This window comes from Equus caballus, chromosome 11 (assembly GCF_041296265.1).
Source record: "Equus caballus isolate H_3958 breed thoroughbred chromosome 11, TB-T2T, whole genome shotgun sequence".
Lineage (NCBI taxonomy): Eukaryota > Metazoa > Chordata > Mammalia > Perissodactyla > Equidae > Equus > Equus caballus.
In genome coordinates, this window is record NC_091694.1 from 14,733,029 (window position 1) to 14,757,526 (window position 24,498).

General features: G+C 38.2%; 1 protein-coding gene across 35 annotated transcripts in view; it reads left to right on the forward strand.

Moving 5' to 3' along the window:
* BPTF (bromodomain PHD finger transcription factor) overlaps positions 1-24,498 on the forward strand; it is a 148,791-nt gene that overhangs the window by 104,726 nt on the left and 19,567 nt on the right. For 8 of the 35 annotated variants that reach the window (XM_023652183.2, XM_023652184.2, XM_070227021.1 and 5 more), the window contains 13 exons: positions 739-863; positions 1,424-1,552; positions 3,583-3,733; positions 4,076-4,199; positions 6,756-7,002; positions 7,364-7,525; positions 7,742-7,893; positions 8,793-8,901; positions 14,103-14,320; positions 17,191-17,413; positions 18,151-19,073; positions 20,683-20,765; positions 21,056-21,281. In XM_023652183.2, the coding sequence (XP_023507951.2) occupies positions 739-863; positions 1,424-1,552; positions 3,583-3,733; positions 4,076-4,199; positions 6,756-7,002; positions 7,364-7,525; positions 7,742-7,893; positions 8,793-8,901; positions 14,103-14,320; positions 17,191-17,413; positions 18,151-19,073; positions 20,683-20,765; positions 21,056-21,281 (2,872 nt within the window). The remainder of the gene's footprint in view (positions 1-738; positions 864-1,423; positions 1,553-3,582; positions 3,734-4,075; positions 4,200-6,755; positions 7,003-7,363; positions 7,526-7,741; positions 7,894-8,792; positions 8,902-14,102; positions 14,321-17,190; positions 17,414-18,150; positions 19,074-20,682; positions 20,766-21,055; positions 21,282-24,498) is intronic. The other 27 variants (XM_070227036.1, XM_070227033.1, XM_070227039.1 and 24 more) reach the window with 9 other exon arrangements.

A 24,498-nucleotide genomic window follows, 5' to 3' on the forward strand; every position in this document is an offset into this window, starting at 1 on the left:
TTAAAAGAATATCTAAAATGTTCAATAACTTCACATACAAGGCTTAGAAAAAACCTGAATGCAGATTCCTTTGTCTCCTGTTTAGTAACTAATACAATATTGTCTTTTTTTGTTATTCATTGTATTGTAGGATTCAGAACTACCCTAATATTGTTAAAGTGTCATTAGGCTTAGCAGTATTCATCATCATGTATTCATGTTTTGCAGAACCACCATTTGGATACAAAATTTTCTGTCTGTTTGAAAAGGTCTTATCAGATATGCAAGCTCTTTTTGGTTTTGTTTTGCTTTTTGACAAAAGTCAAGCATTTTCAGTTTGTTTCAGCAAAAATCAACCGGTTAAGATTTTATTATTCTTCAAAACTCTTTTAACACATTTAGTAACACAATTATTTATTTCTCTATATTTATTCTTCTTAATTTTTCTAACACATGTTTTGGAATTAGCCTAAATTTATGAAATCTTTATAAATTATTGCCTTATCAATCTTACGAGGAAACATACTCTTTTTACAAATTTATAGGGCATTTGAAGTGACTCCGGGCCCTTTGTAAGTTCTTAGATGTGTGTTATGTCTAGGAACAAAAAGTTCTTTTATTAAGGGACGTATAATAGCCAAAGTGCTTACAAAACTGTATTATAAATGTTGAAGTCATAATGAGGACAAGAAACAATCCTTCACTTTAGTAGAGTGTTTATTTGTGTGTATAGATACACATATGTGGTTTTTCTTTCAGGTATAGACTTCAGACCGTGAAGTCCTTAGCTGGGGTGAGCCTCATGTTACGGCTTCTGTGGGCGAGTCTGAGATGGGACGACATGGCAGCCAAGGCCCCTCCAGGAGGAGGGGCTACACGGACGGGTGAGGGGTCTTTATTTTCTGGCTCCAGTTTAAAAGCGAGAAGCCACTAGATAGTTCACTGAACTTTAAGCATATCTGTTTTTTATTAAAATATAATGCTTGTGTTTTGAAAATACAGCTTTGGTAGAGCTGGGCAGCGCATGCTATAAAATCCTGGGGGTCGGGAAGAGGGGTTCCAATTAGAAGGTGAGTCACTTTTGTGTGAACCAGTCTGAACTTTAAAAAAAGACTGATTATGGTAGAATATAAATCATTTAAACTGGGACATCTGGAACCCTGTGCTTGCTGCTTCTTTCCTAGGGTTTTTACTGTTTTGACTGAGTTTTGCCACCAGGAACTAAGCTGCCCCCAAACAGCGTTTTGCCCAGGTTAGAAATTTTCAGAGAGGAAGAAACTCAGTATTATTGCAGTCAGCAATGATCCTGCAGTCGTTAGTTAATCAAATGTTGCCAAAAGTTTATTCCATGTGTATCTCTTTTTTAAAATACCAGATGTTGTACCTTTTTAGTCTCTGAATATCTTAGGTGGTTATTAATACTGTGTGAATTAAATCACCATAGAAACATCTGAAACTGAAATCACAACAACAGAAATAATTAAGAGGCGAGATGTTGGTCCTTATGGCATTCGATCTGAATATTGTATCAGGAAAATCATTTGCCCCATTGGAGTTCCAGAAGCACCAAAAGGTAAGGAATAGAAAGAATTCTATTCTATTCTATTCTTTCTTTCTTTCTTTCTTTTTTTCTTTGAGGAAGATTAGCCCTGAGCTAACATCTGCCACCAATCCTCCTCTTTTTGCTGAGGAAGCCTGGCCCTGAGCTAACATCCGTGCCCGTCTTCCTCTGCTTTATACGTGGGACGCCTACTACAGCATAGCTTGCCAAGCGGTGCAATGTCCGCACCCGGGATCCGAACTGGCGAACCCCGGGCCGCCAAAGCAGAACATGCGCACTTAACTGCTGCACCACCGCCACCGGGCCAGCCCCTTTTCTTTCTTTATTGACCTGTTAGCCACATCTTTTATGAATTAAAATTTGATTATAATTGTTTCCTTAACTTTTTATTCAACTTTTGACAAAGATATCTTTTCATTACAAACTATTATATTTAAAAAATGATATTTATGCAATAAATAGCAAGATTCCGCTAGGCACACATTGATGCCTACAGGCATTGTGCCAAGCACAGAGAGGGTACAAAGGGCTACAATAATACCTCTTATAATGAAGATGTGGAGCAGTGATTGACATCAGAAGGTCAGCTCCCTGAGGGCAGCCATCGAGTCTGTCGGGTTTGTTGTAGTCCTGGCACCTGCGGCAGAATCTGACACATGTGGTCAGTGAAGATTTGTTGACTCAAGGGTTAAAGCTGTTGTGAAATACTTCAGTGCTCAGGGTAGGAATAATCTAAGGGGCATAGTTACTCAGGAAACATTTATAGAGCATCTGTGTGAAAGGCATGAGGCAGCAAATATAGAGAAGAATGAGATCCACTTCCTGTTCTCAAGGAAGCAAAGAAAAGGTTGATAGTATTCTAATACCATACATGAAAATTAAAACAGCACTAAAGTGATTTCAGTAAGGTGTCCAGATTCAAGATATAGAAATAGACAAAAATCAATAGTTTTGTTTTGTTTATGCAGTACAAATATTTAGAAAAATATCTATTAAGAAATGTGTGAAAAGAAAATGCTGTCCTTAGATAGTAGCATACTATAGAAGTTAATTGTCCCCAGATGTATAAATTTAAATTTTGAAATTTGATTAACACAGAAGTTCATCTTGGAGACTAAATGACTGAGAATGGTCTTTTGAAAAGAACATCAATAAGGGGGTACCTGTCCTTGTAGACGATGAAATATTAATATGACTAAAACAATGTTGTCCTGGAAGAGAAATAGGCAGCTCAGTCGATAGGTAGAGATGCTGAAGGAAGAAGGCGTTCCTACCTGTCTTCACTCTCGACCCCACGGCCTTCAGTGCCAACCACTGCAGTCCCCTGCAGTCACTTTTCTTTGACTTGTATCACTTTGTCCAATGAAAGCCCTTCTGCTGTTTCAGTTTCCTTCTGCTGCTTCCCTAGTCCCTGAATGTACGAGACAGGCAGGCAGTGCTTGTCTCTCCCTACTTTTTATTTTTAAAATCTTATCATTAGGAGGTTAATAGTTTCAGATCCCTTCTTTACATTGGTAACTCTCAAATCTGCTTCTCAGTGCTGTGATGGAGAAATATAAATTGCCAGAGTTGTACATGGCAAGGACACCAAGCCCACATCTGGAAAGGACAACCTAGGCTTCTTGAAGGAAATTGTATCCATGTTGGGGTCTGAAGGATGAATAGGCATTACTCAAGTGAGGGGACTCGAGGGTAGGAATAGTGTTCCGGAGGGAACAGGCTGTGCGAAGGCTCATAGGCCTTTTATATCAGAGGCCAGCATACCATGGCCCATGAGCCTTGACGCGCTGCCTGCTTTTGTTAATAAAGTTTGATTGGAACATAGTGGCACTTGCTACCTTATGTATTCTTTGGCGCCTTTCATGATACAACAGCAGAGTTGAGTAGTTGTAACAGAGACCATCTGGTCTAAAGTATTTACCATCTGGCCGTTTAAGAAAAAGTTTGCCAACTCCTGCTTTTCTTGATGTAAAAGGAAATGCCAGAAGAACTGTAATTTTAGAAGCTATATTGCTTAAAATATTCTGATTTCTTTTCCAAAGAAACACCTACACCTCAGAGAAAAGGCCTCCGATCAAGTGCATTGCGGCCGAAAAGACCAGAAACGCCCAAGCAGACTGGCCCTGTCATTATCGAAACGTGGGTAGCGGAGGAAGAATTGGAATTGTGGGAGATCAGGGCGTTTGCTGAGAGGTAAGGAATGTTAACACGTGATCAGGTATTTGCAGATTTTATCACTTCAGAATTAAAGAACTACCCCTTTAACAGTTTATTCAGTATGTCTGAGTTAATTTGACTCTACTTTTTGATTTTAAGTGCTAGCTGCATATCGTTTATTACGGTCCTGTTTCTGATTGGAATTTGTTATTATCCATTTGTCGGTTTCTAATTACCTTAATTTAAATGTTTTATGCTGGAATCAAAATAATTCCATCCCTTTGTATAATGTGAAAGTCAACCAGATTTCACTTCATATTAGATGCTGGATACCTAATAAGGTAGTTTCTGATAATTTCCCCCTTTTTTTTCCTGCAGAGTGGAGAAAGAAAAAGCGCAAGCAGTTGAACAACAGGCTAAGGTTAGTGAACAGAAGAAGGCAGAGGACTTCCAGGCCCACATGGAGGCTCACCTCAGACAGCAGCGCTTGGCTGCCCAGCAGGTGGGGGCATTGGTACTTGTCCCACCTGGCAACGAACTGACATTTCTCGCCAAATTCATGCACGCCAAAAGCACAGAATTAAATATTCATGTGGTTCTGTTTTTAAGTATATCTCACATAGATCTTAATTTCATTACTTGAAAATAGCTCTGTGGATGCACCAAACTGTGGTTTTGTAAAAACTGTACAGATTTGGAGAACAATGTTTGAAATAACATTTCTCTCTTTATATACAGTGGGTAGTTTCTCAAGATAATTTTTCCTGCAAAATTTTTATCTGTAAAATCTCTGTGGTCCATGAAAAAGCAAATTGTACTAATTTGCTTTTGTACAAATTTGTGCTAAAAGTGTGTAAGAGTTTGTTATAATTGATGATCATAAGGCTACTGATGGTTTCTTAGCATTTCCACACTGTAAATGATGCCCCGTATGTGCCTGAATATGAAAGATGGTTATCCTGTTTTTCTAATGAGAAGATACTATAAATGTTTTTAGCCAACTTGGATATATAAATTTTCAGGATACAGATGAAATAAATGACTATTTACGATATCATTAACTTAGTTATTGTTAGTGCTGACGAGTTGATTCCCACTCCTAGGGACCCAGTGTACAGCAGAGCGGAACCCTGCCCGGTTTTTTGCGCCATCCTCTCACTTTCTGGCACTGTATCACACAGTGCTCTGCTGCTATTCATAGGGTTTTCTTGGCCAGTTTTTCCGGAAATGGGTGGCCAGGTCCTTCTTCGTAGTCTGTCTAGTTTGGAAGCTCCACTGCAACTTCTCCACCATGGGTGACCCTGCTGGTATTTGAAATACTGGTGGATAGGTGGTGTGGTTGCCTGACCAGGAAGGGAACGCAGGGTGTGGCGATGAGAGCGCTGAATCTTAACCACTAGACCACCACATTGACTTAGTTACACACAACTATTTAAAAATTACAAACTGGTTTTTTTCTGTCACATTATATAAGACATTTTTTCGAATCCTCATGTATCTTTTACATCAGTTTACTATAGGTCACTGGCTTTGCTTACATCAAAGTTTGAGATAACAGCACCTTTGGACTCCAGCTGTCATGTCTGCCTGTCCATTTATAGAAAAACTGGCGAATTGTTTTGTTTTTCATTTTACGGATGTGTTTTGTCATCTCTACAATGTAAACTCATTTTTTTTACTTTTTAAAATTTCTTTAAAATGTTTATTTACAAAGATAGTCAACGTTTCCCATTTTGAAGGCATACCCTCAGGAAATAACTACTAAATATGTGTTCAGTTTCTTTGCTTTTTTTTTTTTCCCCCTCTTCCTTTTTCTCCCAAAGCCCCCTGGTACATAGTTGTGTATTTTAAGTTGTGGATCCCTCTAGTTGTGGCATGTGGGACGCCGCGTCAGCATGGCTTGATGAGCCGTGCCATCTCCACACCCAGGTTCAAACTGACGAAACCTTGGGCCCCCAAAGTAGAGTGTGCGAACTTAACCACTCAGCCACGGGGCCGGCCCCGCCTTTTTTTTCTTTTTAACTGATTCCATCTTCTGAGGAATGAGAAATTATGTGAAATATCTCATTATATTCAGACATATAAGATGTATACAAAAGTAGTTCTAAAAAGATAGGTTGTGATGTCACTGGTGAGCAATTTCCAATGGCATGGATATCTTCAGCGTTGGAATTTGATCTTAGTACATATTTCAGCTCCACCATTAACTCTCTGGCTTGAGCCAGTTGCACAACCTCTCTGAGTCTCATTGTCCTCATCTTTAAAGTCACAGTGCCAGCAACTTTACTGAGTTGATTGGACTATTAAATATGATAATGAAGGTCAAGCATCTGCTCCCAGTTTGCAGTCAGTGCCACGTATTGTTTTTACATGTGTAAGCTTATACTCTCTCATTGGTAAACTGTCAGAAAATATCAGCAATCCGTGATAAAAGAGATACAAACTGTCTTTAATAACCCTGTAGTCTGATCAGATTATACCTCTCTGTATAAAATAAAGTCTTTTTCCTGTAAAGATGTTTGAACTGAGTAATAAGTCTAGAAAAGTTGTTTTATGATTTTTAGCTTGCTTGATTGCAGATTTGCCAACTTGAACAGTGGTATTTAAATATTGACATGTTCTTTCTGATTGGATAAATTAACATGACAGCAAACTGGAAACCTTTTAAATTCCTGTCATTTGCTGCCTGCTCTAAATCACACGACTGAGCAGCAAGGTGCTCCTGTCCCCAGTACGGTCACTCGCCTCTCTCACTTTCACCCTGAAAGCTCGGACCTTTGTACAGCTTGGCAAAACTGGATTGTTTCTAATTTTTTGTTATGAAAAACTTACTGCTTTTAATAAACTATATGTGATTTTAGAGTCATAAAATATTGCCATCATCAAGAAATTAAATTCAAGGGTAAATTTATTTGGTCATATTTTCAGAAGTAAAATATTTTAGAAATTTAGTGCAGTTTCTTAGATTGGGAGAAATTATGGCTGAACTTCTTGCAGAATGATACTGTTTTTATTTAGAACTATGTTGGTTCATGTTTTCTCTCCCTGATTTTTCTAGAAACGATTGGAACAGCAGAAGCCTACAGTAATTGCAGCTTCCACTACTTCCCCAACAAACAGTACGACTAGTACCATCTCTCCAGCACAGAAGGTTATGGTGGCCCCCATAAGTGGCTCCGTTACAACTGGAACTAAAATGGTTCTGACTACTAAAGTTGGGTCTCCAGCTACAGTAACGTTCCAGCAGAACAAGAACTTCCATCAGACCTTTGCTACGTGGGTTAAGCAAGGCCAGTCAAATTCAGGTACACAACTGTGATTAAATAAAAAATTACTTCCATTCAAGGAAAAGAAATTTCAGTCTTTTACCTACTGAAATGAAACGTTTCTGTAGAAAGTTGTTTTTCTTCTGCAGCTGATTGAGCAAACAAGCTGTACCAGTTGGTTTGTTACAGATAATATTCATAATATTACATTAGCGAAACTCCTCTTTTACATTATTTCACTTTCAACATGTACATAATTCACTTACTTTGAGTGAAGAGGAATGTTTTTCTTAAAAATACAAAATGAGCCACATTTCATGCATTGGTGCCCTTCCTAGAAGTCACTACGTTGCTGGTTATTCTAAATCTAAAGCTTATTAAATGTCTTATACCCCATTAGCCACCAGCACAGCTGCCACATCTGCTACAACCATTGCCAGCACAGGTCAGACGTTCCAAATTACAGGCAATCCAGTCACTATGGCAGGAAAAGTAATTACCAAACTGCCACTTCCTGCAAACAGCAAGATTGTCGCTGTAAATGTGCCAGCAACACAAGGAGGTAAGGGAAATGTGAAGAGTTTTAATTCACATTTGCCAGATCATACTGTCGCCATTATTTCTCATTTCCTTTTCACTGATTTCAGTCCTCGGAGCTCACATTCTATGTAGTCCACTATAAAACCCTGCCACACGTAGTTTCTCCTCAGAAACCAAGCAAACCTGTTGCTTTTCATTAAAGGGGCAGTTGTTAATTACTTCTTCATCTTTTTTTAAGGCGTTGTTCAGGTACAGCAGAAAGTCCTGGGTATCATTCCGTCAAGTACAGGTACAAGTCAGCAGACTTTTACTTCATTTCAGCCCAGGACGGCAACAGTCACAATTAGGCCCAACACCTCAGGCTCTGGAGGAACCACAAGCACTTCACAAGTAAGAATTCTCTACAGGCTTATTTTGTTTTGAAGTGTTAACCACACCAGGTTGAAGATTTTAGACTGGCCTCTTCCAGGATGAATCCAGCTTCTAATTTTCCTTTGCCTTTTACTTAATCTGTGGCAAAGTACTGATTTTTTCAAAATCTGTTATATTTCTAAGTAAAAATGACACATGAACTGTTAATTTTTAACATTTAGTTAATAGCATGTTAGTATAGTTTATGAATCATAAGAGTTTCCTTTCTAGGATTTTATTTTAAAAATTCCTCATATAAAACAGTAGACAGTGCTGGGCTCTTCAAGGAAACTTGCTATGCAGCTAAGAAATATAATGAAAACTATAATCCACAGCAGTAGAACTAGTTTGTTAATCAGCTAATATGCACACATTTAGTTACATCATGTCTTTGGCACTAGTGTTACGGAAAAGATTTAAAGTTGTGCAGATTTGAAAATGTTCTGAACCTAACTATAAAACTGAAAACAACATGCTGCATAATCTCTCTTTAAAAACTACGAAAGAACATTTGGTTTCTGATTTACTCTTATATTCTCTGAGTTACAGATATGGATTGGAGCTCAGGGAAAATAAGACTCTGTTTTCCTCTGAGCAGCTGTGGTGGTTATAGAGCAGAGCTTCACTGGGTCTTTAGGCTTTTCTTGGTATCAGTGACAAGGAATTTCATATGATCTCATTTGAATTTAATTTTCCCACCTCAAAATTTCGTCTTTATTCTGCTGCTTAATATAATTTAAAATGTAATGTCCAAGAGCCTCTATCATTTCTGTAGACATGTTTATCAATATAGAATGTTTAAAGATCTGTGTTCTAAGTCCATCATGCTTTAGTTTTTTAAAAACATTTTAATTCATTGTCCTTTGTGTCATTTATAGGTAATCACAGGGCCTCAGATCCGCCCTGGTATGACGGTGATTAGAACACCACTCCAACAGTCAACACTAGGAAAGGCAATTATTCGAACACCTGTGATGGTACAGCCAGGTATTCATCCATCCAGTATTATCATTTTACATCTAAACAACCACTATAGGAAATCTATAATACTCTGTATTTGGCACACTACATACAGAAAATACCAATTTGAATTAAGACTTAAAAGCACACCAAATTTCTAATCCATCATGAGATGCATCCAGAGATATTGTTTCATAACATTGCCAGTTAGAGAAAAATAGATCCAAGTATGCTTATTAAAAATGTTTTTGAAACCTCTAATAAATGGAATATATACATTCAGATCATTGGAGTAAAGAGAATGAGAAAAGAAAATAGTCTATGTGGCAAAAGACTGAGATAAAATCAGGGAAACAGCTAAGAAGTATTTAAACAGAAAGCACAAAACAAGATTACAGAGACAATGCCAGCGCTTCATTAATGTGAATGAGTTAAAGCTCCCATATTAAAAGTTGAAGACTGTAAAGATCGAGTGAAAAAGAAATTCCAACTATACATTTATGAGAAACATACCTAAGATCAAATTACCACAAAAGGTAAAAAATAAAAAGATGGGCAAAGATACATGAAATAAAGGCGAAAGAAAGATAGAAAAGGAGGGAAGGGGGAAGACAAGGATAACCCTACTAATATTGGATGGAGTAGAATTCAGTGTTAAAAAAAGCATTAATGAAATAAAGAGGTGAAGAGTTCTAAAGGAGTTATTTTTAAAAAACAAAATCAGGAGCTGGCCCAGTGGCGAAGCGTTTAAGTGTGCATGTTCCACTTTGGCGGCCTGGGGTTCACTGGTTCGGGTGCCAGGTGCAGACATGGCACCACTTGGCATACCATGCTGTGGTAGGTGTCCCACATATAAAGTAGAGGAAGATGGGCACAGATGTTAGCTCAGGGCCAGTCTTCCTCAACAAAAAAAGGAGGATTGGCAGCAGATGTTAGCTCAGGGCTAATTTCCCCCCCAAAAAAAAAGCATTAGATAAGACAAAGAGGGTCATTTTATATTGGCTTAAACATAAAGGTTGTAGTGAAGATGGAATCTTGGATCCTAAAAGCAGACTGTGTATAGGCCATATTCTTTGTAGTAAAGCTAGAAATTTATATTAAGGTATTATACTAGTAACCTTTACTTGCTTGGAAACTTTAAAATGTATGTTCTCAGGGCCAGCCCTGTGGCCTAGTGGTTAAGTTCGGTGTGCTCTGCTTCGGCAGCCCAGGTTCAGTTCCCAGGCACAGACCTACAACACTTGGTGGCGGCCATGCTGTGGCAGTGACCCACATACAAAAAACAGAGGAATAGGCGTTGGCCCCATGGTGTAGGGATAAGTTCATACATTCTACTTCAGCTCTCTGTGGCTTGCCAGTTCAGATTCCAGGTGCAGACTTATTCACTGCTTATCAAGCCATGCTGTGGCAGGCATCCTGCATATAAAGTGGAGGAAGATGGGCACGGATGTTAGCTCAGGGCCAGTCTTCCTCAGCAAAAATAGAAGAATTGGTGGCAGATGTTAGCTGAGGGCTAATCTGCCTTTAAAAAAGAAAAACAACATAGAGGAACATTGTCACAAATGTCAGCTCTGGGCAAATCTTCCTCAGCCAAATAAATAAATAAATAAGTAAAAATGTATGTTCTCATAAGTAATTTTTAGGTTAAAGAAATGTCGTAGGTGTAATTGCAAACAGATTATCAAATAGCAACTAAGCCTTGCTGCCAAAGCTGAACTCAGAGGCAAATTCATTCATTCAACAAATGTTTGAGAACCTGCTTTAGGCAGTTGAAATACATTGGTGACCAAAATAGAGCAAAAATCCATATTCTTAAAACTTAATCAGAAGTTAGAAAAATATATGAAACAAGTCAAATGAAAAAAGGAAAGAAGTAAAATAAAAGTACAAGTATTAGCAATTAGAAAATAGAAAAGGCAAATATTGTTAAAATAAGCCATTCTTTCACAAGTCTAATCTTGAGAAAAGGGAACAAAATGCTAGTTTACGGAAATAGGAATGAGAAAGTACCATAAGAATAGAATCATGGGCCAGCCCCGTGGCCGAGTGGTTAAGTTCGTCCACTCTGCTTCAGTGGCCCGGGGTTTTCCCAGTTTGGATTCTGGGCCCGGACGTGGCACCACTCACTCGTTAGGCCACGTTGAGGCAGCATCCCACATGCCACAACTAGAAGGACCCACAGCTAAAATATACAACTATGCACTGGGGGGACTTGGGGGAGAAAAAGCAAATAAATAAAAGTTAAAAAAGAATAGAATCAACTTTTTTAAATCAAAAGAGAATTGTGAACACAGGTAACCTTGCTGTAAGATTGAGAATGATCACTATCCATGCTCAGGAACTAAATCTGTTTGAGTCATGAAGCATAGTTATATTCTGTGCTTATAAATTCCAAGGCTCAGTGACTCATATCAACGAAAGAAATTGGGAAAGTTACCATAGTATTCCCTACAAAAAGGAATTCCGGACCTCATGCTCGTGGTTTTATGAGTAAAATTCTTTGAAATGGTTAGGAAACAAATAATTTCCTTCTTATAAAAATAGTAGTTCCAGGGCAGAGGGGTAAGAAAAGATTAAATCTTTCCCATTCATTTTAGAAATTTAGCACAATTCTAATAAATGTGGCATAGTTTTTTTGTTTTTGAAGGGCAATCGTCTAATGCCTCAACAACATTTACCCAGAAAACAGACTAGGGTTCATTATTTCAGTTAATGCTACAGGAACAATTGATAAAATTCAGTATTCCTGTTTAAAAGTAGCTAGTCAGGCAGATGACTACAAGGAAAGATAAGACTAATGTAAAGGAGGAAAAACATTTATAGATGATAAATGGTCATGCACTTCAAAACTGAAAAATTTGGCAAATTGCAAGATAGTACTCTAGATGTCTAGAACCTATGTTCCCTAATGCCTTATGTAGCTGCAGTTGCATGTTTGACTTGCATATGTGAATCTACAGCTTCACATGTGCGTGAGTCTGGTGTGTGGAAGGAAAAGCAAGGTGGCCGGTGGGGCTGGTGGGGGCCCAGTGAAGACAAGAGTCACATAGGAATTGTGGTCAGAGAGGTGGAGGGTAAGTGCTTGTGCGCAGATCAACTTATCCCTGTTCCTACCACCACGCTAGCCTTTCCCAAAATGGAATTCACAGACTGCCAGTATGTAATCCAAAAATTTTAAATTTTTGAATTTGCATTTTGATGATAATCTAAAAATAAATTGACACATACATATTGGTTATCATCTGAATGAGCATTGTGTAATCAATTGATATCAACCCTTTTATCCCTCTATGGTGATACCATATCAGTACCAGATGATCAGCTAAAATAACTTATTGCATGAGTCCTCAAACTGCAGTACAAAGACATAGTGTTGGGGTCCAGAACGTCTCAAGTTAAAACACTTGACTACACATGCTGTACTGTTTTTCAATTCATCTTGAAGAATAAATGAATGAGAATAATAAAGAAAAGTTAAGAAGAAAGAGTAATGAGGGAAAACTTGCACTGCCAGTTGTCAAAGCCTATTACAAGCCACAGAAGTAGGAGCATGACATCAAAGGGCACTAGACCAATAGAAACAATTAAAGAGGCTTCTTTATATGTGAGAATTTGCAGTATGACTGAGCTGTCATTGTGAATCAGGAAGGAAGGAATGGACTTATCAGTAAATAATACTGGAATAATCAGTTGATAGTGTAGGGGGAAAAATAGACCTCTACCAATATATACTGTGACTAAGACCATACTTGGGAAGATATGTCTGAATTAGAGAATGCAGGAAAACTTTAAAACCAATAATTAAAGCCAAAAAACTACAAAGAAAACCACATTAAAGAACTTTTATAGGCTTAAAAATAAATAAAATTAAAAGGCAGATAGCAAAGTAGGAAAAATACATATTTGTAATTTATATCTTTAGTCTATAAAAAGCAACTATAAATAAGTAGGAAAAGTAATGTGATGGCAGAGTGTGGAGGGAGTTCACAAATGAAGTATAATGACTTGACAGTTAAATGCTGACCCTCTATAGTAAGTGAAGAAATTCAGACACCATCATACTATTTCTGACTGCTGGAGTATTTTGCTTTTGTGATAATACCTACGGTTGGCAAGTGTTGATTGAAATGGGTAGTCAGTGGTGGTGGGAGTACGAATTGATAGAACTCTTCTAAAATTCAATTTAGTACCATGTTCCTACTATTAACACAGTACTTGTTTTGGGAGGGGGCGTTTATTCTAAGGAAATAATTAGAAGCAGATAAAAATTTATAGGCACGGATTTATTTCACCATGTCATTTATTTTTAAAAAGATAAAAAGACAGTATTCTAAATGTCAAAATAGGTTCAGTTTCATACATATGCAATAATATTAAACATCAGTCATTAAAAGAAATACAGATATGTTCACAGAAGGAAAAACAGGAAATAAATACAAAACTTCAGAAATGTGATGTTATTCACTAAGTACTAATGAATTAGGGCATTGTGAATTAAAATTAGCTGCCAAATAATTACTCTTAGCAACTATTGCACAGGGGAAAAAATTCCACCTGCCTTTTCCTCCAATTTCAGGAAGTTAAATGAGAAATGGAAGTTTTTAAAAGACTGTAGAGCCATTCCAATTAAACTTTACCCCTTCAGTAGATATTTATTGAACAATAACTATGGAGGCATTCTGTGAGTACTTTGCCCAGGTATTGAGGATGTAGTGGTCCTTGCCTCCTGCTTCTCCCAAACTGCCTGGCAAATAGCAGTAAGAAAAGCTGATTCATAAATGTAATCGGCCCAGAATATTCCAGATTCTGTGTGTTTTGTTTAAAATTCATGACTTAATTGTATGTTAGATTATTATCTTATTTTTAATATGATATTCCTAAGGAAAGGAAGCCTTTATAAATGGCATGTTTTACATATTCTCTTCTGTCTTCCCTATTGTCATTTGGCTTTAGAATCATAGGGAGAATATTAATTGTTTTTTTACTCTAGTATAGATAGCAGGAGCTGGAGAATGGTTGTCAGTGAGCTGAGTGAAAACAGGTTCACTGACAACCCAGTGGTCCTTGGGGTGTGGGTATACGACTGAATGCATCCTTGGGTGGTCGGCATCGCATAAGTCTTTTTGAAAATTGAAAAGAATACATTCGTCTGAAGTATTGAACAATATTTCAACTCAAAATACTGCTAAGGGCGTATAAGCATTCATAATGTTTTGCTGTTTGCATAGGGGCTCCTCAACAAGTGGTGACTCAGATCATTAGGGGGCAGCCCGTTTCCACGGCAATCTCTGCCCCGAATGCCGTTTCCTCAGCACCTGCACAGAAAGGATTAACTTCAGGAGCATCCACTGCAAATCTGCAGTCTTCGAGCTCACCATCCCCTCGCCCCCAGCAAGGACAGGTGAAGCTTACCATGGCTCAGCTCACTCAGTTAACACAGGGCCACGTAAGTACTGTGACTTCATTTTAACATTAGAGGTGATCTTATTGATTCTTCCTGTAAGTTTAAAAATGTGCTTATTTTCAGAAGTTTAAAAATGTACGTTTTTTGAGAAATGGCTGCTTCCTAGAGTCAAACAAAAATACTTCATAAACAAGGATGTAATAAACCTCAACTATCTAGACTCCTTAGATGGTGAGCTATAACAGTGACATTTTAACTACCAAAATTTTATTAGTTGGCCAATTTCCATGGGAAAAATAAAATTTGAATGCATTAAGCTTTAGCTTTCTTGCAAGACTCAATATTGTTATCCTTTCTTCCAATACTAATCAGTTGATGGAATGCAGTTCCCATCAATATCCCAAGAGATGTTTTTGTAGAACTTGACAAGCTGATGTTTAAACTTGATATGGAAGTGCAAAGGATCAGGAATAGCTATAACACCAAGAATAGTTGTAACACTTTGCAAGAATAGGATTTGCCCTGTGTGATAACCCAATATCAAAACTTAATATAATGCTTCACTAATTAATACAGTGAGGTACAGACACAAGGATAGATAGACCAGCAAAAAGTAGAGAGTTGAGAAAGTGACTCATGCCTCTGTGGACGTTTGTTATATGATAGAGGTGGCATTGCAGGTTATTGAGGAAAGGACAGACTTTTCAGTAAATGGTGCTGGGACAATGCGTATGGGAAACCATGAGATTGGAGCACTGCCTCACTCATAAACTGAATTCCAGGAAGATAAAAGTCCTAACTGTGAAGGGCAAAACTATAATACTTTCAGAAGATAAGGTAGAAGAAAATCTTCATAACCTTAGGGTAGGAAAAGCTTCCTTAAACACACAAAAAACAGTAAAAGAAAAAGATTTACAAATTTTCTACATTAAAAATAAGAACTTCAGTTCATCAAACATTATAAAAGAACGTGAAAAGAATAAGAGAAGATAAAAATACGACCAACCAAGGACTATTATCCAGAATAAATGAAGAATTACTACTAATCAAGAAGGAAAAAAAATCCAATAGCTCAGTAGAAAAAAGAGCATACAAACTTGATGAGGACAGAGGAACTTGAAATGTCAAAAAATCCAAAAAACTGCTGAACTTTATTGGTACTAAGGGAAGTGCATATTAAAATGATATACGTAAGAGATTGTTATAAATTAAGATGTTGGACAAAATCAAGAGTTAGCAAAGACGTGAAGCGGAATGAATTCTCATGTACAACTGGTAGTAGTATAAATTGGTTTAGCCATTCTGGAAAACTCCTAGACATTATCTAGCAAAGTTGAAGATCGTGTGCCCCAGGTCCCAGTAGTTCTCCTTCTAGGTGTATTCCCTGGAGAAGTTCTTGTTCGTGTGAGCACCAGGATAATGGACGTGAATATTCATAGCAGCATTGTTCATAAGAGTCAAAAACTGGGAACAACCCAAATGTCTGTGTGCAATCGATTAGGTAAATAAATTGGTAGTATATTCCTACAGCAATGGAAATAAACTACAGCCACACAGAACTACAGTGTTGAACCTAGAAGCAGGTAGTAGACTTACATTAGGCTTTCATGTGCTTCAAATTCAGAAACAGGCAAAACTAGCTGTATTGTGTAGAGATACAAGGCTGCTGCATTGCCCACCTTGGAGGGGGCCCATTCCCATCATAGTTTTTGTGGACAGTGCCCCTGAAGTTGTGAGCCTGTGGCCCTATACATCTAAAAGTAGTAGCACTGTGAAGAATTGTGATGTTCTCATAACACTGAGAATAGTGGTTACCTCTAGGGGAAAGGAAGGGAATTAAGATCAGAGCAGTTCACATGGGGGGCTTCTTGGATACTGGCAATGATGACCTGAGTGCTGGCTTTATGGATGTTCACTTTATAATTAGTCTTTAAACTATACTTGGTGTTTTATGTATTTTTGAATGTGCACAAAAAATATGTTAGAAAAGCAAGAGTGAGTAAGGGACTCGTGAGTACAATATATGGAGCTGAGTAATAGTACACGGACTCTGTAGCATCAGTTTTGGCTGTTGGGAATTTGGGGAGGGTTGTTTTCACTCTTGTTTTCTAATTCTCCACCATGTTCCTGGTAGCTAAGGTGACTGGATTAATAAGTCCTGGACGTAATAAATAAGAAGATGCAGTACCTATGGAGTTTTTAGTTCCTAGTCCCCATTTTGATAACTATTTGGACATTAGTGACCCTTCTGACTTGGTGTTTGCATTCCATGTCTAAAACCCTAAGCTTTTTATACTTTAGCACCCACACGCACTCCATAGGAAATTTGGTACATACTGAAAAAACCAAAAGTAGGAGATCTGGGTTCCTCATTTTATCTCACCCTCAACTTGGTCTCTAACTTTGGGCAAGGGACTTGAACGTCTAGCCTGAGTTTCTGAATTGGTAATAAGATTATAGTAATGTTTTCTCTCCCTCTCCTCAGAGTCACAAGTCCATTGTGCTAATCAAATGAGGCAGTATGTACAAAGATGCTTTGGAAATTGTAAGATGATATGAATATAAGATAATTGAAAATCAGAACTTTGTGGAGACCCTAGTGGTTCGCTATAATGCCCTTATTCTGTAGATTGGGAAATGTAGATGCGGAGGAGTGATGCTACTTGTGGACAGAGACCTTGCTGTCCATTTGGAGAGCTTAGACTGGCACTCTGGGTTATTCATATTTTTTCTACCAAACATCAGTCCTTTAAAATAAATATTCTTATTTTAGCTTATCTGAATTCCTCTAGTACCATTCCATAGACATTCAAATATATTATTTCATCATATTAAAGGATCTTTTCAGCATAAGAATGGTATACTTATAGATTGATGCTTCACACACTTTGTATTGTGTGTTTTTTCTATAGGGTGGCAATCAAGGTTTAACAGTAGTAATTCAAGGACAAGGTCAAACTACTGGACAGTTGCAGTTGATACCTCAAGGGGTGACTATACTTCCTGGTCCAGGACAGCAACTGATGCAAGCTGCCATGCCAAATGGTACTGTTCAGCGATTCCTCTTTACCCCGTTGGCCACAACAGCCACAACAGCCAGCACCACCACCACCACTGTTTCGACTACAGCAGCAGGTAGAACTTGGGGTTTATCGTAAAGGCTGCATATTATTCCCACAAGTTGCTGGGCTAACAGAGGGGACAAGAGCACGAGGGCTTATCTTTGGGAGGATATGCCTCAAGCCAATGAGCTTAACAGCTGACTAGTCAGCCTCAGAAGATCTGGACAAGATCTCTTGTTCTTATAGACTCTCTGTCGCCACTACCCCCCATAAAGAACATTGGAGGGTTGGAGGGGGACAGCAAAAAATGTTGCTATCATGGTCACGATGCCCACACTTACTCCTTGCCAAGCTTTGTAGGCGCTGGTTGAGTCGTGGAGGTGACCTCCCAGAGGGTGGATGTCTCCAGCTTATAACCTGCAATTGAGAGCTGCAGGTCCAGAAGCACTTTGTTACCCTCTTAGTGCAAGTTGCTGTCGCTAACTGCCACCATGCCGTGGGCGAAAAACAAGGGTTGTCATTAGCCTGGGCCAGAAGACTGGGCCGATTTCCAGAGATGCGCCTTGGTTTGGCAGCCAGCCCTCTGGAGAGTTAGCAGAGTGTGCAGAGGGTGGCCACAAAGCAGCACCCACACTCCCCAGGTTTAGAAGCATCCTAACCCAAGTGCGTCTAAATGGAGTATTTCTAAGGCATTCATCTTCCATACTGAAATGCAGAGTTTTCACCTTTAGAAAATCCCCTTCAAATTCTTCCTTAACCGTGGTGTTATGTTCTAGAGTAATAGAAATATTTGGTCTTTCCTTTTCACAGGTACAAGTGAACAAAAACAGAGTAAATTATCACCCCCGACACAGGTACAACAAGCCAAAACCCAGCCACCAGCTCAGTCGCCAAGTGTGAGTCCTCCAGAAGCCCAGCCACAGACTGCTCAGCCTTCAGCTCAGCCCCAGCCCCAAACCCAAACCCAGCCCCAGTCCCCAGCTCAGCCCGAAGCTCAGACTCAGCCTGAGGCTCAGTCCCAGACAGCTGTTGCATCCCATGTCCCTGCTGAAGCACAGCCCCCCCAAGCACAGCCATCCAAACCCCAAGTTGCAGTACAGTGTCAGCCTCAGAGTAATGTCCAAGGACAGCCTCCTGCTCGCGTCCAGAGTCCACCACAGACTCGAATACGTCCATCAACTCCATCCCAAGTGTCTCCTGGACAGCAATCCCAGGTTCAGACTACAACCTCACAACCGATTCCAATTCAGCCACATACATCTCTTCAGATACCTTCCCAGGGCCAGCCACAATCACAACCCCAGGTACAGTCTTCAACTCAAACTCTTTCATCAGGACAAACGTTAAGTCAAGTTACTGTTGCATCCCCATCCCGTCCTCAGCTACAAATACAGCAGCCACAGCCCCAAGTCATTGCTGTGCCTCAGCTGCAACAACAAGTCCAGGTTTTCTCTCAGATCCAGTCGCAGGTTGTGGCTCAGATACAGGCTCAGCAAGGTGGTGTGCCCCAGCAGATCAAACTGCAGTTACCTATTCAAATTCCGCAAAGCAGTCCTGTGCAGACTCACCAGATTCAGAATGTGGTTACAGTGCAGGCAGCCAGTGTGCAAGAGCAGTTGCAAAGGGTTCAGCAACTCAGGGATCAGCAGCAAAAGAAGAAACAGCAACAGATAGAAATTAAGCGGGAACACACCCTCCAAGCTTCTAATCAAAGTGAAATCATTCAGAAACAGGTAAAGTTATTAAGTAAAAGCAGCATGTTCAGTAGCTTGAATTATTGTGCTGTGCGTTAGACTTAGCGTTTGGTTGTGTCAGGTTTCCTAAACGAGACAAAAGTCACTGATGTTTCCGTTTAGAAGCAGCACTAGATTAACAAAAAATTACTGAATGGCTCACTACGGTTTGGAACTCTTTGTTGGATATAAACAGCCAGTGCTTATTAGAAAGACTGCCTGTATTTGGGGAGAACTAAGATCAGAAGAATGGAGTTAGGAGTTTAAGTATTACTAGTACCAAACTTGAAAGTTTAAGTTTAAAGCCACCTCAGGCATCATAGCAATTTGTTTAAAGTTCTTATTTGCAGTTGTTCCTTAGTTTGCATGAAGACTAAGCAAATTATAGACGGATTGAACTCATTTGCATTTCTAGCCACACCTCGGTAAGAGAGTTTTAAATACTATTATTCCATAGCTTAAATAAAAAGTGGCATTGCACAGTAGCATCTTAGTGAAGGCAATTTAGATGAGTTAGAATTATTCTACCTAAAATGAAGTTACAAGTATAACAAGTATAACATCCTGTAGCATTACCGGAGAAAACGTTTTTTACATCTACAGCGTGCACCACTCAGCACGTGTCAGGAGTTTGAGTGTGGATTTCAAGTGTTCCCAATCATGAGACCTGCATTCGGTTCCTGGGTCTCCCGTTACAGTGCATGAAACTCACTCACCTCCCCTGAGCTATATCCTCATTAAAACGCCATCACTTTCTGGCCACACAAGATTATTGTAATGATTAAATGAGGTTATGTATGTAGAAGCACTATTTATTTTCTTTTATTTTCTATTAAAATACATTTGACATATAACATGTAAATTTAAGGTGTACAATACGTTGATTTGATACATTTATATATTGTAATATTGCTGTTGTTGCAATAATTAGCACCTCTGTCACATCACATAATTATCGTTTCTTTTTAGTGGTTGGAATACTTCATATCTAGTCTCTTACCAAGTTTCATGATTATAGCACAATATTGTTTTAGAAGCACCTTTTAAACAGCAAAAGGATTTTAAAGGTGTAATATTCTTATAAAATTGGTGTCACATATAATATCTTAAAATTCATTATTACCCAGCTTTTACTACTAGATGGTCTGTAAATTGAGAATTATTACAATATCTGTCTTTAGTCTCTATTCAAGGCAGGGTGAAGGGGGAAAATCTTTAAAAGTAATGCCTAGGAAGAGAATGTAATGTTAACAACATGGCCTTTGGAGAATGATAGCTGGGTTAAAATTACAGCTGTATAACTTACTTAATCTCAAACAAGTTAGTTAATTTCTTTATGTCACAGTGTCTCATTTATAAAATTATCCTACTTTTCAGTGTTGGTATGGGGAATGAATGAGGTAATGTCGGGTGCTTCCTTAGCACAGCGCCCAGTACCTGGTAAGCACCCAGGCCATATAGTAGCTCTAATTTTATTTGTATTATGATATACGATTCTTACAGTTTCTTTGAGAAACATACATATACCCAGATCTCTACTGCTATTATCTGTATACCAGCTTGTAGTCATCATAAAATATGCACTTTTGGATTTTGTTCTGTCCTGAAGGTGGTGATGAAGCATAATGCTGTAATAGAACATTTAAAACAGAAAAAGACCATGACTCCAGCTGAGCGAGAAGAGAATCAAAGGTAGGGAGAGCTGTTTATAACCCAGTAAAAAGGGTCTCAGTGTCTGTCAGTCTCTCCTCTTTAGCGTGCGCACACACACGGGAGTTCTGAGTATATTTTTTACCTTGATTTTGAAGTTCCTTAAAGGAGAACACATGGCACTGAGAGGTGCCCATAACTGGTATGAATCACTCTTTGGAGCTTTCCAGTCAGAAAGTCTGTCTGTCAACTGTAGAGACATAGAAAAATCATGTGTTAAGCCTTTTGGAGTGAAATGCCCAGCATTACATGGGTTGTATATTTCTCTCTAGAATGATTGTCTGTAACCAAGTGATGAAGTATATTTTGGATAAGATAGATAAAGAAGAAAAACAGGCAGCAAAAAAACGGAAGCGCGAAGAGAGCGTGGAACAGAAACGTAGCAAGCAGAATGCCACCAAGCTCTCTGCACTGCTCTTCAAGCACAAAGAGCAGCTCAAGGCCGAAATCCTGAAAAAGAGAGCCCTCCTGGACAAGGATCTCCAGATCGAAGTTCAGGTGAGACGGTGTTTCCTGTCTTTCTGTGTCCTATGCTGAGGGTCTAGTTTTATTCTTTTTTCCCTTGAAATTTTGGTTAAGCTTAAAATTGCAGCTTGTTTTCTAGAATTTACATTTTTGTACGAGAGTAAAAAGCAGTGGGACATATGTCTTTTGAAACAAGACAGAGATTTTGTATTTAACTGTATTTTGTAATCTCTAAACTAGTATATTGTAATCTCTAAGAGGTTAGTCTATTGATTAAAACCTGTGAGAACCTGCTTGGGTATTAGCTTTTATTGTCTATGACATAGTCTTTCTAAAAGTTATTAGAAGCCAAGTTTAATGAGAAAGGTAGACAGAGAAACTGTGAAATAATGTTGAAAGAATGAAAAACGAAGTGTGCCCATTAAATGAGACCAGATTTCTTCCTTGATCTGTAACTGATCCTGCAGGCATGGTTAATCTTCTGCTTGCTTGGGGAATTTGTTGAAAATAGAAGATGACATCTATTCATACATATTTAAACAGCTTTTTAAAAGAGAAGTAGGCTATCTAAAGCATCCGTAAAAGAGCCTTGTATGTTTTAAGAAGATGAGAAACATCCAGAAAGTATTGATCAGCCCACTAACCATTACACATAACTCTGAGACGTTAGAGATCTTCCCACGAAAGTCAGAAACCAGACAACAACGCCAAAAAGCAACTTTATTATTTAACATCTCTGGAAATTGTAACTAATGTGTTAAGCCAAGAAAAGAAAAAAGAAGATAAAATTGTTACTGTGTATGATGATTATTGTATCAAAACCCCAAAAGAAGAATTATTAAAGTTTATGAGAGAATTTGGTGAAGTAGTCACTTAACTAGATAAATATTGGGACTACCACCGTTGTCAAGGTGTAATAAACAAAAGAGCCAAATCACAGAAGCAACAGAATATATAAAATACCACTTCCCACCTCAAATGAAGATACATTTTAGATCAAAAAATTTAATGTAAAAAAGGAAACTACAAAAGTAATAGAAGAAAACATGGTTGTCATTTTTGTAATCTTGTGGGGAAACCATTCCCAAGTGTAGCAAATTCCAGGTGCCACAAAGGGAAAAGATGGATTTGATGACATAAGAGAAAAAATTTTGTATAGGAAAAGATACATAAACAACGTTGAAAAAAAGATAACAGAAAAAAAATTGTAACACTTAAAGTAGAATTAGTATTTCTAAAATTTGAAGAGCTCTTTTTTTGTTGTTATTTTGTTGTTGTTGTTATTTTTTTAAGATTTTTAAAATTTTTTCTTAGAATTTTATTTTCCCTTTTTTTCCCCAAAGCCCCCCAGTACATAGTTGTGTATTTTTAGTTGTGGGTCCTTCTAGTTGTGGCATGTGGGATGCCGCCCAGCATGGCCTGACAAGCAGCACCATGTCCGTGCCCAGGACTCAAACTGGCAAAACCCTGGGCCGCCAGAAGTGGATGGTGCGAACTTAACCTTTCGGCCATGGGGCTGGCCCCCCCCCCATTTTTTTTTTCTTTTGAGGAAGATTAGCCCTGAGCTAACTACTGCCAATCCTCCTCTTTTTGCTGAGGAAGACTGGCCCTGAGCTAACATCCATGCCCATCTTCCTCTACTTTGTATGTGGGACACCTACCACAGCATGGCCTGCCAAGCAGCCCCATGTCCACACCTGGGATCTGAACCCGCGAACCCTGGGCTGCCAAGAAGCGAAATGTGCGAAATTAACTGCTGCGCCACTGAGCCAGCCCCTGAAGAGCTCTTAAATCAAGAAAAAGACGAACACTAAATAGATGAGGGGAATCCTTTCACAATATATATGTATATCAAATCACTACAATGTACACTTTAAATATCTTACAATTTTACTTGTCAGTTAATACCTCAAAAGTATAATTTAAATAAGAAATTAAGGAACAACTAGAAGGACCTGCAGCTAAGATATACAACTATGTACAGAGGGGGTTTGGGGAGTTAAAGCAGGGAAAAAAAGAATTAAGGAAAAGAAAAAAGAACACTCTCGTAGAAGAATGTGTAAAACACATAAACAAGCAATATTCAAATTTTAAAATGCCAAATATCAGTAAACATATAAACGTTACTGAAATTAATGAAACATTAATGAAAGAAGTGAAAATCCTGTCTTTCTGGAGAAAATACCATCTATTTCTAGAGAACATTTCATCAGTATGTATCAAAAGACTCTAAGATGGGGATACTCTCTGATTCATAATTTCACTTCTAGAAATTCATCTAAGAAACAATCAGGTATGATATCTGGGCAAAGACATAGAATAAATCTTTAGTAATAACAAAAATTTGGAGTCAGCCTAAAGTCCACGAAGAAGAGATTGGTAATCAGCGTTTCTCAACAGGAGTACTTTGGGCCCTTTCAACAGGCGAGTTTTTTACACACTGTAGGAAGTTAAGCACTGGGTACCAAGTGCTAGTAGCATCACTTTCATTGTAACAACCAAAAAAAATGACCTTGTCCCCTCCACATACATTTTCAAACACACCCATACCATCCTCAGCTGAGAACCAGTGGATTCAATACATTTTGGAGTGTCCACACAGTGGACTGCCATTTTAACAAAATGGTGAGGGTAGGATTGATGCTTTTTTCTTTTTAATTTTTTTGGGAAATTCTCAATGATAAATGCTTGACTGAAAAATGCAGGTTGCAGAAAAATATATATAATGTGATGTACCCATTCAATTCACTTAACAAGTATTTATTTAACATTTAAGGTGTGTCACATACTGTTCCCATTCATATTCTGCAGAGTGAGGAAATATTTGTAGTGTGTGTCTTTTACATATAAATAAATAAATTGGACATGTGCTTTCAGATGTCTTGCAAAGCAATTACCTTGGCCAACAAATAAAAATAATCTGTAAATCCAACCCCCCCAAAGATTATCATTTAAAAATAATTTTAGAATATGTCTTATATATATTATTTTTAATGTATGTATTCATATACAAACACATTTTATACAAAAACAGAATCGCTCTGGAGATAACGTATACTGAACATTTTTCTGCATTCAATACACTACACAGCTAGTTAAAAAATGTCATTACTACTATAAAATTGTACAGTTATCTGTTCTTTTTGACAGTGTATTACTTATGTAATGAGAAAGGAAAATTAAACTTTAAGAAAATGTTCAGCATTATTTTAAGTCGTATAATTTATTGCTAAGATAATTTGCTTTGAAC